The sequence below is a fragment of the Nerophis ophidion genome, linkage group LG24, assembly GCF_033978795.1.
Source record: "Nerophis ophidion isolate RoL-2023_Sa linkage group LG24, RoL_Noph_v1.0, whole genome shotgun sequence".
NCBI lineage: Eukaryota > Metazoa > Chordata > Actinopteri > Syngnathiformes > Syngnathidae > Nerophis > Nerophis ophidion.
In genome coordinates, this window is record NC_084634.1 from 6965585 (window position 1) to 6982544 (window position 16960).

Here is a 16960-nt window from a genome sequence, read left to right on the forward strand (position 1 = left end):
TGATGAAGACAACACATGACGTAAGTGTCTATATTAGTTGTATTAGCCTACTATCAAAATGACTTTAAAAGTCTTATATAAGTGTTATAATGAAGACAACACATGATGTAAGTGTCTATATTAGTTATATTAGCCTACTATCAAAATGACTTAAAGGATTATATAAGTGTTATAATGAAGACAACACATGACGTAAGTGTCCATATTAGTTATATTAGCCTACTATCAAAATTACTTTAAAAGTCTTATATAAGTGTTGTAATGAAGACAACACATGACGTAAGTGTCTATATTAATTATATTAGCCTACTATCAAAATTACTTAAAGGATTATATAAGTGTTATAATGAAGACAACACATGATGTAAGTGTCTATATCAGTTATATTAGCCTACTATCAAAAGGACTTTAAAAGTCTTTTATAAGTGTTATAATGAAGACAACACATGATGTGTCTATATTAGTTATATTAGCCTACTATCAAAATGACTTAAAGGATTATATAAGTGTTATAATGAAGACAACACATTATGTAAGTGTCTGTTAGTTATATTAGCCTACTATCAAAATGACTTACAGGATTATATAAGTGTTATAATGAAGACAACACATGATGTAAGTGTCTATATTAGTTATATTAGCCTACTATCAAAATGACTTTAAAACTCTTATATAAGTGTTATAATGAAGACAACACATGATGTGTCTATATTAGTTATATTAGCCTACTATCAAAATGACTTAAAGGATTATATAAGTGTTATAATGAAGACAACACATTATGTAAGTGTCTGTTAGTTATATTAGCCTACTATCAAAATGACTTACAGGATTATATAAGTGTTATAATGAAGACAACACATGATGAAAGTGTCTATATTAGTTATATTAGCCTACTATCAAAATGACTTTAAAAGTCTTATATAAGTGTTATAATGAAGACAACACATGACGTAAGTGTTTATATTAGTTATATTAGCCTACTATCAAAATTACTTTAAAAGTCTTATATAAGTGTTATAATGAAGACAACACATGACGTAAGTGTCTATATTAGTTATATTAGCCTACTATCAAAATTACTTTAAAAGTCTTATATAAGTGTTATAATGAAGACAACACATGATGTAAGTGTCTATATTAGTTATATTAGCCTACTATCAAAATGACTTTAAAAGTCTTATAAAAGTGTTATAATGAAGACAACACATGACGTAAGTGTCTATATTAGTTATATTAGCCTACTATCAAAATGACTTTAAAAGTCTTATATAAGTGTTATAATGAAGACAACACATGACGTAAGTGTCTATATTAGCTATATTAGCCTACTATCAAAATGACTTAAAGGCTTATATAATTGATATGATGAAGACAACACATGACGTAAGTGTCTGTATTAGTTTAATTAGCCTACCATCAAAATTACTTTAAAAGTCTTATATAAGTGTTATAATGAAGACAACACATGACTGATTGATTGATTGATTGATTGATACTTTTATTAGTAGATTGCACAGTACATATTCCGTACAATTGACGTGTCTATATTAGTTATATTAGCCTACTATCAAAATGACTTAAAGGATTATATAGTGTTATAATGAAGACAACACATGACGTAAGTGTCTATATTAGTTATATTAGCCTACTATCAAAATTACTTTAAAAGTCTTATATAAGTGTTATAATGAAGACAACACATGATGTAAGTGTCTATATTAGTTATATTAGCCTACTATCAAAATGACTTTAAAAGTCTTATATGAGTGTTATAATGAAGACAACACATGATGTAAGTGTCTATATTAGTTATATTAGCCTACTATCAAAATGACTTTAAAAGTCTTATATAAGTGTTATAATGAAGACAACACATGATGTAAGTGTCTATATTAGTTATATTAGCCTACTATCAAAATGACTTTAAAAGTCTTATATAAGTGTTATAATGAAGACAACACATGACGTAAGTGTCTATATTAGTTATATTAGCCTACTATCAAAATGACTTTAAAAGTCTTATATAAGTGTTATAATGAAGACAACACATGATGTAAGTGTCTATATTAGTTATATTAGCCTACTATCAAAATGACTTTAAAAGTCCTATATAAGTGTTATAATGAAGACAACACATGACGTAAGTGTCTATATTAGTTATATTAGCCTACTATCAAAATGACTTTAAAAGTCTTATATAAGTGTTATAATGAAGACAACACATGATGTAAGTGTCTATATTAGTTATATTAGCCTACTATCAAAATGACTTTAAAAGTCTTATATAAGTGTTATAATGAAGACAACACATGACGTAAGTGTCTATATTAGTTATATTAGCCTACTATCAAAATGACTTTAAAAGTCTTATATAAGTGTTATAATGAAGACAACACATGATGTAAGTGTCTATATTAGCTATATTAGCCTACTATCAAAATGACTTTAAAAGTCTTATATAAGTGTTATAATGAAGACAACACATGATGTAAGTGTCTATATTAGCTATATTAGCCTACTATCAAAATGACTTAAAGGCTTATATAATTGATATGATGAAGACAACACATGACGTAAGTGTCTGTATTAGTTTAATTAGCCTACCATCAAAATTACTTTAAAAGTCTTATATAAGTGTTATAATGAAGACAACACATGACTGATTGATTGATTGATTGATTGATTGATACTTTTATTAGTAGATTGCACAGTACATATTCCGTACAATTGACGTGTCTATATTAGTTATATTAGCCTACTATCAAAATGACTTAAAGGATTATATAAGTGTTATGATGAAGACAACACATGACGTAAGTGTCTATATTAGCTATATTAGCCTACTATCAAAATTACTTTAAAAGTCTTATATAAGTGTTATAATGAAGGCAACACATGACGTAAGTGTCTATATTAGCTATATTAGCCTACTATCAAAATGACTTAAAGGATTATATAAGTGTTATAATGAAGACAACACATGATGTAAGTGTCTATATTAGCTATATTAGCCTACTATCAAAATGACTTAAAGGCTTATATAAGTGTTATGATGAAGACAACACATGACGTAAGTGTCTGTATTAGTTATATTAGCCTACTATCAAAATTACTTTAAAAGTCTTATATAAGTGTTATAATGAAGACAACACATGACTGATTGATTGATTGATTGATTGATTGATACTTTTATTAGTAGATTGCACAGTACATATTCCGTACAATTGACGTGTCTATATTAGTTATATTAGCCTACTATCAAAATGACTTAAAGGATTATATAAGTGTTATGATGAAGACAACACATGACGTAAGTGTCTATATTAGTTGTATTAGCCTACTATCAAAATGACTTTAAAAGTCTTATATAAGTGTTATAATGAAGACAACACATGATGTAAGTGTCTATATTAGTTATATTAGCCTACTATCAAAATGACTTAAAGGATTATATAAGTGTTATAATGAAGACAACACATGATGTAAGTGTCCATATTAGTTATATTAGCCTACTATCAAAATTACTTTAAAAGTCTTATATAAGTGTTGTAATGAAGACAACACATGACGTAAGTGTCTATATTAATTATATTAGCCTACTATCAAAATTACTTAAAGGATTATATAAGTGTTATAATGAAGACAACACATGATGTAAGTGTCTATATCAGTTATATTAGCCTACTATCAAAAGGACTTTAAAAGTCTTTTATAAGTGTTATAATGAAGACAACACATGATGTGTCTATATTAGTTATATTAGCCTACTATCAAAATGACTTAAAGGATTATATAAGTGTTATAATGAAGACAACACATTATGTAAGTGTCTGTTAGTTCTATTAGCCTACTATCAAAATGACTTACAGGATTATATAAGTGTTATAATGAAGACAACACATGATGTAAGTGTCTATATTAGTTATATTAGCCTACTATCAAAATGACTTTAAAACTCTTATATAAGTGTTATAATGAAGACAACACATGATGTGTCTATATTAGTTATATTAGCCTACTATCAAAATGACTTAAAGGATTATATAAGTGTTATAATGAAGACAACACATTATGTAAGTGTCTGTTAGTTATATTAGCCTACTATCAAAATGACTTACAGGATTATATAAGTGTTATAATGAAGACAACACATGATGAAAGTGTCTATATTAGTTATATTAGCCTACTATCAAAATGACTTTAAAAGTCTTATATAAGTGTTATAATGAAGACAACACATGACGTAAGTGTTTATATTAGTTATATTAGCCTACTATCAAAATTACTTTAAAAGTCTTATATAAGTGTTATAATGAAGACAACACATGACGTAAGTGTCTATATTAGTTATATTAGCCTACTATCAAAATTACTTTAAAAGTCTTATATAAGTGTTATAATGAAGACAACACATGATGTAAGTGTCTATATTAGTTATATTAGCCTACTATCAAAATGACTTTAAAAGTCTTATAAAAGTGTTATAATGAAGACAACACATGACGTAAGTGTCTATATTAGTTATATTAGCCTACTATCAAAATGACTTTAAAAGTCTTATATAAGTGTTATAATGAAGACAACACATGACGTAAGTGTCTATATTAGCTATATTAGCCTACTATCAAAATGACTTAAAGGCTTATATAATTGATATGATGAAGACAACACATGACGTAAGTGTCTGTATTAGTTTAATTAGCCTACCATCAAAATTACTTTAAAAGTCTTATATAAGTGTTATAATGAAGACAACACATGACTGATTGATTGATTGATTGATTGATACTTTTATTAGTAGATTGCACAGTACATATTCCGTACAATTGACGTGTCTATATTAGTTATATTAGCCTACTATCAAAATGACTTAAAGGATTATATAGTGTTATAATGAAGACAACACATGACGTAAGTGTCTATATTAGTTATATTAGCCTACTATCAAAATTACTTTAAAAGTCTTATATAAGTGTTATAATGAAGACAACACATGATGTAAGTGTCTATATTAGTTATATTAGCCTACTATCAAAATGACTTTAAAAGTCTTATATGAGTGTTATAATGAAGACAACACATGATGTAAGTGTCTATATTAGTTATATTAGCCTACTATCAAAATGACTTTAAAAGTCTTATATAAGTGTTATAATGAAGACAACACATGATGTAAGTGTCTATATTAGTTATATTAGCCTACTATCAAAATGACTTTAAAAGTCTTATATAAGTGTTATAATGAAGACAACACATGACGTAAGTGTCTATATTAGTTATATTAGCCTACTATCAAAATGACTTTAAAAGTCTTATATAAGTGTTATAATGAAGACAACACATGATGTAAGTGTCTATATTAGTTATATTAGCCTACTATCAAAATGACTTTAAAAGTCTTATATAAGTGTTATAATGAAGACAACACATGACGTAAGTGTCTATATTAGTTATATTAGCCTACTATCAAAATGACTTTAAAAGTCTTATATAAGTGTTATAATGAAGACAACACATGATGTAAGTGTCTATATTAGTTATATTAGCCTACTATCAAAATGACTTTAAAAGTCTTATATAAGTGTTATAATGAAGACAACACATGATGTAAGTGTCTATATTAGTTATATTAGCCTACTATCAAAATGACTTTAAAAGTCTTATATAAGTGTTATAATGAAGACAACACATGATGTAAGTGTCTATATTAGTTATATTAGCCTACTATCAAAATGACTTTAAAAGTCTTATATAAGTGTTATAATGAAGACAACACATGACGTAAGTGTCTATATTAGCTATATTAGCCTACTATCAAAATGACTTTAAAAGTCTTATATAAGTGTTATAATGAAGACAACACATGATGTAAGTGTCTATATTAGCTATATTAGCCTACTATCAAAATGACTTAAAGGCTTATATAATTGATATGATGAAGACAACACATGACGTAAGTGTCTGTATTAGTTTAATTAGCCTACCATCAAAATTACTTTAAAAGTCTTATATAAGTGTTATAATGAAGACAACACATGACTGATTGATTGATTGATTGATTGATTGATACTTTTATTAGTAGATTGCACAGTACATATTCCGTACAATTGACGTGTCTATATTAGTTATATTAGCCTACTATCAAAATGACTTAAAGGATTATATAAGTGTTATGATGAAGACAACACATGACGTAAGTGTCTATATTAGCTATATTAGCCTACTATCAAAATTACTTTAAAAGTCTTATATAAGTGTTATAATGAAGGCAACACATGACGTAAGTGTCTATATTAGCTATATTAGCCTACTATCAAAATGACTTAAAGGATTATATAAGTGTTATAATGAAGACAACACATGATGTAAGTGTCTATATTAGCTATATTAGCCTACTATCAAAATGACTTAAAGGCTTATATAAGTGTTATGATGAAGACAACACATGACGTAAGTGTCTGTATTAGTTATATTAGCCTACTATCAAAATTACTTTAAAAGTCTTATATAAGTGTTATAATGAAGACAACACATGACTGATTGATTGATTGATTGATTGATTGATACTTTTATTAGTAGATTGCACAGTACATATTCCGTACAATTGACGTGTCTATATTAGTTATATTAGCCTACTATCAAAATGACTTAAAGGATTATATAAGTGTTATGATGAAGACAACACATGACGTAAGTGTCTATATTAGTTGTATTAGCCTACTATCAAAATGACTTTAAAAGTCTTATATAAGTGTTATAATGAAGACAACACATGATGTAAGTGTCTATATTAGTTATATTAGCCTACTATCAAAATGACTTAAAGGATTATATAAGTGTTATAATGAAGACAACACATGACGTAAGTGTCTATATCAGTTATATTAGCCTACTATCAAAAGGACTTTAAAAGTCTTTTATAAGTGTTATAATGAAGACAACACATGATGTAAGTGTCTATATTAGTTATATTAGCCTACTATCAAAATGACTTTAAAACTCTTATATAAGTGTTATAATGAAGACAACACATGATGTGTCTATATTAGTTATATTAGCCTACTATCAAAATGACTTAAAGGATTATATAAGTGTTATAATGAAGACAACACATTATGTAAGTGTCTGTTAGTTATATTAGCCTACTATCAAAATGACTTACAGGATTATATAAGTGTTATAATGAAGACAACACATGATGAAAGTGTCTATATTAGTTATATTAGCCTACTATCAAAATGACTTTAAAAGTCTTATATAAGTGTTATAATGAAGACAACACATGACGTAAGTGTTTATATTAGTTATATTAGCCTACTATCAAAATTACTTTAAAAGTCTTATATAAGTGTTATAATGAAGACAACACATGACGTAAGTGTCTATATTAGTTATATTAGCCTACTATCAAAATAACTTAAAGGCTTATACAAGTGTTATGATGAAGACAACACATGATGAAAGTGTCTATATTAGTTATATTAGCCTACTATCAAAATGACTTTAAAAGTCTTATATAAGTGTTATAATGAAGACAACACATGATGTAAGTGTCTATGTTAGTTATATTAGCCTACTATCAAAATGACTTTAAAAGTGTTATATAAGTGTTATAATGAAGACAACACATGACGTAAGTGTTTATATTAGTTATATTAGCCTACTATCAAAATGACTTTAAAAGTCTTATATAAGTGTTATAATGAAGACAACACATGATGTAAGTGTCTATGTTAGTTATATTAGCCTACTATCAAAATGACTTTAAAAGTGTTATATAAGTGTTATAATGAAGACAACACATGATGTAAGTGTCTATATTAGTTATATTAGCCTACTATCAAAATGACTACGTGTCGCAGGCTGACGTTAATCTTTGTTCACAGAATTATTGAAATCTAATAATTATTCTACACATTTCCACTTTAGCAAAACTTCTCAGAGGGTGAGATAACTCCTGGAAATGAGGGTCTTACAATGGTGGTAGATATAGATTTGTGTGTCCAATTTTAAGGAAACGGCAGGTTGTCTTCTTCTAATGGATTTATTACAATCTTTGCAAGCTGGCTAACGTTTGCTGTGGTCTGGAACAACACGGCACACAGAAATGCCGCCAATATTACATACGGATAATGTGTCATGAAACATGGAGAAAATAATTAAATACACCGAGGACATAAGTAAAGGAAATTAAATGAGCTCAAATATACCTACTAACGAGTCATAATGATGCAATATGTACTTACATTTCGCTTAAATAGCACGTTAGCATTGAATAGCTTGCAGCTTGCTGGCCAAATATGCTTGCTAAGCACTCCACACGAGTCAATAACATTAAAACAAACTCACTTTTCTGCATTCATGTACAGCATAAAACGTTTGGTGGACAAAATGAGACAAAGGAGTGGCATGATATTTGTCTTTCTCTGGCATCGTCGAAGAAAGTTGTGCATGTAAACAAGTCACGGTGAGTTCAAGCACCACCAAAATTAGTAGGACAAAACGGCGCTCGGCAAATACTCTCGCCAGAGAATCATGTTCAATACAAACAGTGGGATTTCGAACAGTTAGGAAGGTGTGTGTCATGTTTGTCCTCCTGCAGAAATAATATTAAAGCAAAACAATTTTTTGCCACCGTTTTATTCTATTTTCATAGATTTTTTAAAAAGCTCCATGGGGCCACTCGTTGGGACCAGCTAGTTGGCTCCAGATAACTAACCGGTTCTTTTTTTCCTGTTTGGGACCAGTTAGCTCCAGTTACTTTCAGGTTCTTTTTAACTGTTTGGGCCCAGTGACTAACCTTCCGGTTCCTTCTTTCCTGTTTGGGCCCAGTTAGTTAGCTTCAGTTAGCTTCCGGTTCCGTCTTTCCTGTTTGGGCCCACCTAGTCAGTTAGCTTCAGTTATTTTCCGGTTCCTTTTTTCCTGTTTGGAACCAGTTAGTTAGCTTCAGTTAGCTTCCGGTTCCGTCTTTCCTGTTTGGGCCCACCCAGTCAGTTAGCTTCAGTTAGCTTCCGGTTCCGTCTTTCCTGTTTGGGCCCACCCAGTCAGTTAGCTTCAGTTAGCTTCCGGTTCCTTTTTTCCTGTTTGGAACCAGTTAGTTAGCTCCAGTTAGCTTGCGATTCCTTATTTCCTGTTTGGGCCCAGTTAGTTAGCTTCAGTTAGCTTCCGGTTCCTTCTTTCTTGTTTGGGACCAGTTAGTAAGCGCCAGATAGCTTTCGGTTCCTTCTTTCCGGTTTGGGACCAGTTATTCAACTCCACTTAACCTTCCGGTTCTTTCTTTACTCTTTGGGCCCAGTTAGTTAGCTTCAGTTAGCTTCCGGGTCCTTCTTTCCTGTTTGGGCCCACCCAGTCAGTTAGCTTCAGTTAGCTTCCGGTTCCTTTTTTCCTGTTTTGAACCAGTTTGCCAGCTCCAGTTAGCTCCCGATTCCTTATTTCCTGTTTGGGCCCAGTTAGTTAGCTTCAGTTAGCTTCCGTTCCTTCTTTCTTGTTTGGGACCAGTTAGTAAGCGCCAGATAGCTTTTGGTTCCTTCTTTCCTTTTTGGGACCAGTTAGTCAGCTCCACTTACCTTCCGGTTCTTTCTTTACTGTTTGGGCCCAGTCAGTTAGCTTAAGTTAGCTTCTGGTTCCTTTTTTCCTGTTTGGAACCAGTTAGTTAGCTCCAGTTAGCTTACGATTCCTTATTTCCTGTTTGGGCCCAGTTAGTTAGCTTCAGTTAGCTTCCGTTCCTTCTTTCTTGTTTGGGACCAGTTAGTAAGCGCCAGATAGCTTTCGGTTCCTTCTTTCCGGTTTGGGACCAGTTAGTCAACTCCACTTAACCTTCCGGTTCTTTCTTTACTGTTTGGGCCCAGTTAGTTAGCTTCAGTTAGCTTCCGGTTCCTTCTTTCCTGTTTGGGCCCACCCAGTCAGTTAGCTTCAGTTAGCTTCCGGTTCCTTTTTTCCTGTTTGGAACCAGTTAGTTAGCTCCAGTTAGCTTCCGATTCCTTATTTCCTGTTTGGGCCCAGTTAGTTAGCTTCAGTTAGCTTCCGGTTCCTTCTTTCTTGTTTGGGACCAGTTAGTAAGCGCCAGATAGCTTTCGGTTCCTTCTTTCCGGTTTGGGACCAGTTAGTCAACTCCACTTAACCTTCCGGTTCTTTCTTTACTCTTTGGGCCCAGTTAGTTAGCTTCAGTTAGCTTCCGGTTCCTTCTTTCCTGTTTGGGCCCACCCAGTCAGTTAGCTTCAGTTAGCTTCCGGTTCCTTTTTTCCTGTTTTGGACCAGTTTGTCAGCTCCAGTTAGCTCCCGATTCCTTATTTCCTGTTTGGGCCCAGTTAGTTAGCTTCAGTTAGCTTCCGTTCCTTCTTTCTTGTTTGGGACCAGTTAGTAAGCGCCAGATAGCTTTTGGTTCCTTCTTTCCTTTTTGGGACCAGTTAGTCAGCTCCACTTACCTTCCGGTTCTTTCTTTACCGTTTGGGCCCAGTTATTTAGCTCCAGTTAGCTTCCAGTTCTTTTTTGCTTGTTTGGAAGCAGTTAGTTAGCTTCAGTTAGCTTCCGATTCCTTCTTTCCTGTTTGCAACCAGTTAGTTAGCGCCAGATAGCTTCCGCTTCCCTTTTTCCTGTTTGGGCCCAGTTAGTTAGCTTCAGTTAGCTTCCGATTCTTTCTTTCCTGTTTGGGACCAGTTAGTTAGCTCCAGTTACATTCCGGTTCCTTCTTTTCTCTTTGGACCCAGTTAGTTAGCTCCAGTTATTCTCAGGTTCCTTTTTTCCTGTTTGGGCCCAATTAGTTAGTTGCAGTTAGCTTCTGGTTCCTTCATTCCTGTTTGGGCCCAGTTAGTCAGCTCCAGTTACATTCCGGTTCTTTCTTTCCTGATTGGGGCCAGTTATTTAGCTCCAGTTAGCTTCCGGTTCCTTTTTTCCTGTTTGGGCCCAGTTAGTTAGTTTCAGTTAGCTTCCGATTCCTTCTTTCCTGTTTGGGACCAGTTAGTTAGCGGCAGATAGCTTCCGGTTCCTTTTTTTTCCTGTTTGGGCCCAGTTAGTCAGCTCCAGTTACATTCCGGTTCCTTCTTTTCTCTTTGGGCCCAGTTAGTTAGCTCCAGTTATTCTCAGGTTCCTCTTTTCCTGTTTGGGCCCAGTTAGTTAGTTTCAGTTAGTTTCCGATTCCTTCTATCCTGTTTGGGACCAGTTAGTCAGCTCCAGTTACATTCCGGTTCCTTCTTTTCTCTTTGGGCCAAGTTAGTTAGCTCCAGTTATTCTCAGGTTCCTCTTTTCCTGTTTGGGCCCATTTAGTTAGTTTCAGTTAGCTTCCGATTCCTTTTTTCCTGTTTGGGACCAGTTAGTCAGCTCCAGTTACATTCCGGTTCTTTCTTTTCTCTTTGGGCCAAGTTAGTTAGCTCCAGTTATTCTCAGGTTCCTCTTTTCCTGTTTGGGCCCAATTTGTTAGTTTCAGTTAGCTTCCGGTTCCTTCTTTCCTGTTTGGGCCCAGTTAGTCAGCTCCAGTTACCTTCCGGTTCTTTCTTTCCCGTTTGGGCCCAGTTATTTAGCTACAGTTAGCTTCCGGTTCCTTTTTTCTTGTTTGGGCCCAGTTAGTTCATTTCAGTTAGCTTCCGGTTCCTTATTTCCTGTTTGGGCCCAGTTAGTCAGCTCCAGTTACCTTCCGGTTCTTTCTTTCCCGTTTGGGCCCAGTTATTTAGCTCCAGTTAGCTTCCGGTTCCTTTTTTCTTGTTTGGGCCCAGTTAGTTCATTTCAGTTAGCTTCCGGTTCCTTATTTCCTGTTTGGGACAAGTTTGTCGTCCAACAGAAACAATTCTAAAACTATTTTTTTTCCCCCTTCCGTCTTATTCTATTTTCATACATTTTTGGAAAAAGCTTCAGGGGGCCACTAGGGCGACGCTAAAGAGCCACAGGTTGCAGACCCGCGCTCTAGATCAACTTCAGATCTGTCCGTCTATTATACGTTTTTATCATATTTTTGTGTTGTTTTTTTTTTGTTTGTTTGTTTTTTGCTCTAAAATATGCAATAATTCCCCTAAAAATATTTCAAATTGTGGCCTACAATAAAAAAGGTCAATGATTAGTATCAAAATAGATTTTTTTTGGACATCTTTAAAAAGACAAACAGCCTGCATGGCAGTTTTGTGTTATTATAGTAAACATTGCAACTTTGTCTCCTTAGATTTCACCGGTTTTGCTATTTTATTGCACATTTTTCTGTTTATTTTTTTTCTGTACTACTATTTTTAAATTGTCCCACAGGTCGTTAAAAACCTTTGGACAAGCCTGCTCTAATTAACACATTTATTTGGCCTTTTTGGAAAGGTTTTATTTTCTGCAACTCCTGTGCAAAATGGAAACTGTATTTGCTCTTTGGAAAGGCATGATGTAATATTAATGTTAATATTAATAATAATAATAATAGTGATGGAAGGACTCATGTGCACATGAAAGCCAGTCAGTTTCATTCATGTCAGAGGGATTGCTTGTTGCCATGGTGACTGCATCAGGTCTTTGTGGCCCACTTGCAGGCCAGCGCCAGGTCTAGTTCTTAGCCGCCGCCTCCTCCTCCTCACCGTGGGCGCCATCCTGCTCGGAGGGGAGGAGAGCGCCCTTCGTTGGTCCCAGGGATGGTTTGTTCCGGAAAGCCTTCTTTCCTGTTTGGGCCCAGTTAGTTAGCGCCGGAGAGCTTCCGGTTCTTTCTTTTCTGTTGTGGCCAAAGTTAGGTAATTCCAGTTAGCTTCTTGTTCGTTCCCGGTTAGTTAGTTTCAGTCAGCTTCCGGTTCTTTCTTTCCTGTTTTGTCCCAGTTAAATAGCTTAAGTTAGCTTCCGGTCCCTTCTTTCCTGTTTGGGCCAAAGTTAGTTAGCTCCAGTTAGCTTCTTGTTTTTTCTTTCCGGTTTGTACCCAGTTAGTATCTTCTGTTCTTTCTTTCCGGTTTGTTCCCAGTTAGTTAGCTTCAGATAGCTTCCGGTTCTTTCTTTTCTTTTTGAGCCAAAGTTAGTTAGCTCCAGTTAGCTTCTTGTTCTTTCTTTCTGGTTTGTTCCCTGTTGGTCAGCTTCAGTTAGCTTCCGGTTCTTTCTTTCCTGTTTTGTCCCAGTTAAATAGCTTAAGTTAGCTTCCGGTTCCTTCTTTCCTGTTTGGGCCAAAGTTAGTTAGCTCCAGTTAGCTTCTTGTTCTTTCTTTGCGGTTTGTACCCAGTTAGTTAGCTTCAGTTATCTTCTGTTCTTTCTTTCCGGTTTGTTCCCAGTTAGTTAGCTTCAGATAGCTTCCGGTTCTTTCTGTTCTGTTTGAGCCAAAGTTAGTTAGCTCCAGTTAGCTTCCGCTTCTTTCTTTCCTGTTTTGGCCCAGTTAGCTTCACATAGCTTCTGGTTCTTTCTTTTCTGTTTGAGCCAAAGCTAGTTAGCTTCCGGTTCTTTCTTTCCTGTTTGGGCCAAAGTTAGTTAGCTCCAGTTAGCTTCTTGTTCTTTCTTTCCGGTTTGTACCCAGTTAGTTAGCTTCAGTTATCTTCTGTTCTTTCTTTCCGGTTTGTTCCCAGTTAGTTAGCTTCCGATAGCTTCCGGTTCTTTCTTCTCTGTTTGAGCCAAAGCCAGTTAGCTCAAGTTAGCTTCCGCTTCTTTCTTTCCTGTTTTGGCCCAGTTAGTTAGCTTCACATCGCCTCCGGTTCTTTCTTTCCTGTTTGGGCCAAAGTTAGTTAGCTCCAGTTAGCTTCTTGTTCTTTCTTTCTGGTTTGTTCCCAGTTAGTCAGCTTCAGTTAGCTTCTGGTTCTTTCTTTCCTGTTTTTGGTCCATTTAGTTTGCTTCAGTTAGCTTCCGGTTCCTTCTTTTCTGTTTGGGACCAGTTTGTTAGCTCCAGTTACCTTCCGGTTCCTTCTTTTCTCTTTGGGTCCAGTTAGTTAGCTTCAGTTAGCTTCCGGTTCCTTCATTCCTGTTTGTTCCTAGTTAGTTAGCGCCAGATAGCTTCCAGTTCCTACTTTCCTGTTTGCATCCAGTTAGTTAGCGCCAGATAGCTTCCGGTTCCTTTTTTCTTGTTTGGGACCTGTTAGTTAGCTTCCGGTTCCTTCTTTCCTGTTTGGGCCCACTTAGTTAGCATCCGGTTCCTTCCTTTCTGTTTAGGCCCAGTTAGTTAGCTCCAGTTACCTTCCGGGTCTTTCTTTCCTCTTTGTTCCAAATTAGTTTGCTTCAGTTAGCTTCTGGTTCCTTTTTTCCTGTTTGGGCCAAGTTATTTAGCGCCAGATAGCTCCTGGTTCCTTCTTTTCTCTTTTGGCCCAGTTAATTAGCTTCAGTTAGCTTCCGGTTCCTTCATTCCTGTTTGAAACCAGTTAGCTTCCGGTTCCTTCCTTTCTGGTTAGGCCCAGTTATTTAGCTCCAGTTACCTTACGGTTCCTTCTTGCCTGTTTGGACCAGTTAGTTAGCTTCAGTTACCTTCCGGTTCCTTCATTCCTGTTTGTTCCCAGTTAGTTAGCTTCAGATAGCTTCCGGTTCTTTCTTTTCTGTTTGAGCCAAAGCTACTTAGCTCCAGTTAGCTTCCGCTTCTTTCTTTCCTGTTTTGGCCCAGTTAGTTAGCTTCACATAGCTTCCGGTTCTTTCTTTTCTGTTCGGGCCAAAGTTAGTTAGCTCCAGTTAGCTTCTTGTTCTTTCTTTCTGGTTTGTTCCCAGTTAGTCAGCCTCAGTTAGCTTCTGGTTCTTTCTTTCCTGTTTTTGGTCCATTTAGTTTGCTTCAGTTAGCTTCCGGTTCCTTCTTTTCTGTTTGGGACCAGTTTGTTTGCTCCAGTTACCTTCCGGTTCCTTCTTTTCTCTTTGGGTCCAGTTAGTTAGCTTCAGTTAGCTTCCGGTTCCTTCATTCCTGTTTGTTCCTAGTTAGTTAGCGCCAGATAGCTTCCGGTTCCTACTTTCCTGTTTGCATCCAGTTAGTTAGCGCCAGATAGCTTCCGGTTCCTTTTTTCCTGTTTGGGACCTGTTAGTTAGCTTCCGGTTCCTTCTTTCCTGTTTAGGACCTGTTAGTTAGCTTCCGGTTCCTTCTTTCCTGTTTGGGCCCACTTAGTTTGCATCCGGTTCCTTCCTTTTTGTTTAGGCCCAGTTAGTTAGCTCCAGTTACCTTCCGGGTCTTTCTTTCCTCTTTGTTCCAAATTAGTTAGCTTCAGTTAGCTTCTGGTTACTTTTTTCCTGTTTGGGCCAAGTTATTTAGCGCCAGATAGCTCCTGGTTCCTTCTTTTCTCTTTTGGCCCAGTTAATTAGCTTCAGTTAGCTTCCAGTTCCTTCATTCCTGTTTGAAACCAGTTAGCTTCCAGTTCCTTCCTTTCTGTTTAGGCCCAGTTAGTTAGCTCCAGTTACCTTCCGGTTCCTTCTTGCCTGTTTGGACCAGTTAGTTAGCTTCAGTTACCTTCCGGTTCCTTCATTCCTGTTTGTTCCCAGTTAGTTAGCTTCAGATAGCTTCCGGTTCTTTCTTTTCTTTTTGAGCCAAAGTTAGTTTGGTCCAGTTAGCTTCCGCTTCTTTCTTTCCTGTTTTGGTCCAGTTAGTTAGCTTCACATTTCTTCCGGTTCTTTCTTTTCTGTTCGGGCCAAAGTTGGTTAGCTCCAGTTAGCTTCCTGTTCTTTCTTTCTGGTTTGTTCCCAGTTAGTCAGCTTCAGTTAGCTTCCGGTTGTTTCTTTCCTGTTTTGTCCCAGTTAAATAGCTTAAGTTAGCTTCCGGTTCCTTCTTTCCTGTTTGGGCCAAAGTTAGTTAGCTCCAGTTAGCTTCTTGTTCTTTCTTTCCGGTTTGTACCCAGTTAGTTATCTTCTTTTCTTTCTTTCCGGTTTGTTCCCAGTTAGTTAGCTTCAGATAGCTTCCGGTTCTTTCTTTCCTGTTTTGTCCCAGTTAAATAGCTTAAGTTAGCTTCTGGTTCCTTCTTTCCTGTTTGGGCCAAAGTTAGTTAGCTCCAGTTAGCTTCCGGTTCCTTCTTTCCTTTTTGGGCCCACTTAGTTAGCATCTGGTTCCTTTGTTTCAGTTTAGGCCCAGCTAGTTAGCTCCTCTTACCTTCCGGTTCTTTCTTTCCTCTTTGTTCCAAATTAGTTAGCTTAAGTTAGCTTCTGGTTCCTTCTTTCCTATTTGGGCCAAAGTTAGTTAGCTCCAGTTAGCTTCCGGTTCCTTCTTTCCTTTTTGGGCCCACTTAGTTAGCATCTGGTTCCTTTGTTTCAGTTTAGGCCCAGTTAGTTAGCTCCTCTTACCTTCCGGTTCTTTCTTTCCTCTTTGTTCCAAATTAGTTAGCTTAAGTTAGCTTCTGGTTCCTTCTTTCCTGTTTGGGCCAAAGTTAGTTAGCTCCAGTTAGCTTCCGGTTCCTTCTTTCCTGTTTGGGCCCACTTAGTTAGCATCCGGTTCCTTCCTTTCTGTTTAGGCCCAGTTAGTTAGCTCCAGTTACCTTCCGGGTCTTTCTTTCCTCTTTGTTCCAAATTAGTTAGCTTCAGTTAGCTTCTGGTTCCTTCTTGCCAGTTTGGGACCAGTTAGTTGGCTTCTGGTTTGCTGCTGATAGGAGCCATTTTGCTCTCTGTTAATTTAAATGATTGCAACTTTTAGGACGGAGTCTGTTGACTTTAGATTGCTGCGGGCTGTTAGTGTGTGTGTGTGTTTGTGTGTGTATGTACATGTTTTAAACAGTGCGACGTGTAACACTGAACACTGTCAACAAGGACAGCCAAACACTAAATGCAGGAAGCGGCGCCGGCCTCGCCCTGGCGCCGATAGACACCTCCGTCCTGGACAGGCTCCGGTCATGAAGTCCCGTCCAGAAGCTGGATGGAGGACAGCCTGCTACAAAGAGTAGAAGTGAGCGAGGAGGCCAAGACATGAGCAGTGACACCAACAGGACAGCAGATGTTGAAAGTAGGTGCATTCGCTTGTTTTCCGACTCTCCTTCTTCCTGTTGGTGGGTCATGTGACCTGGACTGAGCGGCGCTTTAGCTTTAGTTTGAAGCTTTAGTCTCCTTTCACACACTCGTGTCATTCTGAAGCCGTAAG

At 35.8% G+C, this 16960-nt stretch overlaps 1 protein-coding gene across 5 annotated transcripts in view; it reads left to right on the forward strand.

Annotated features, from left to right (window-relative positions):
* syt16 (synaptotagmin XVI) overlaps positions 1-16960 on the forward strand; it is an 85655-nt gene that overhangs the window by 6255 nt on the left and 62440 nt on the right. The window contains exon 1 of one of the 5 annotated variants that reach the window (XM_061886143.1): positions 16448-16825. The exons of the other annotated variants lie outside the window; for them this stretch is intronic. Within the exon in view, the coding sequence (XP_061742127.1) occupies positions 16789-16825 (37 nt within the window). The 5' untranslated portion in view covers positions 16448-16788. Of the gene's footprint in view, positions 1-16447; positions 16826-16960 lie in introns of those variants that run through there. 5 annotated transcript variants of the gene reach the window in all.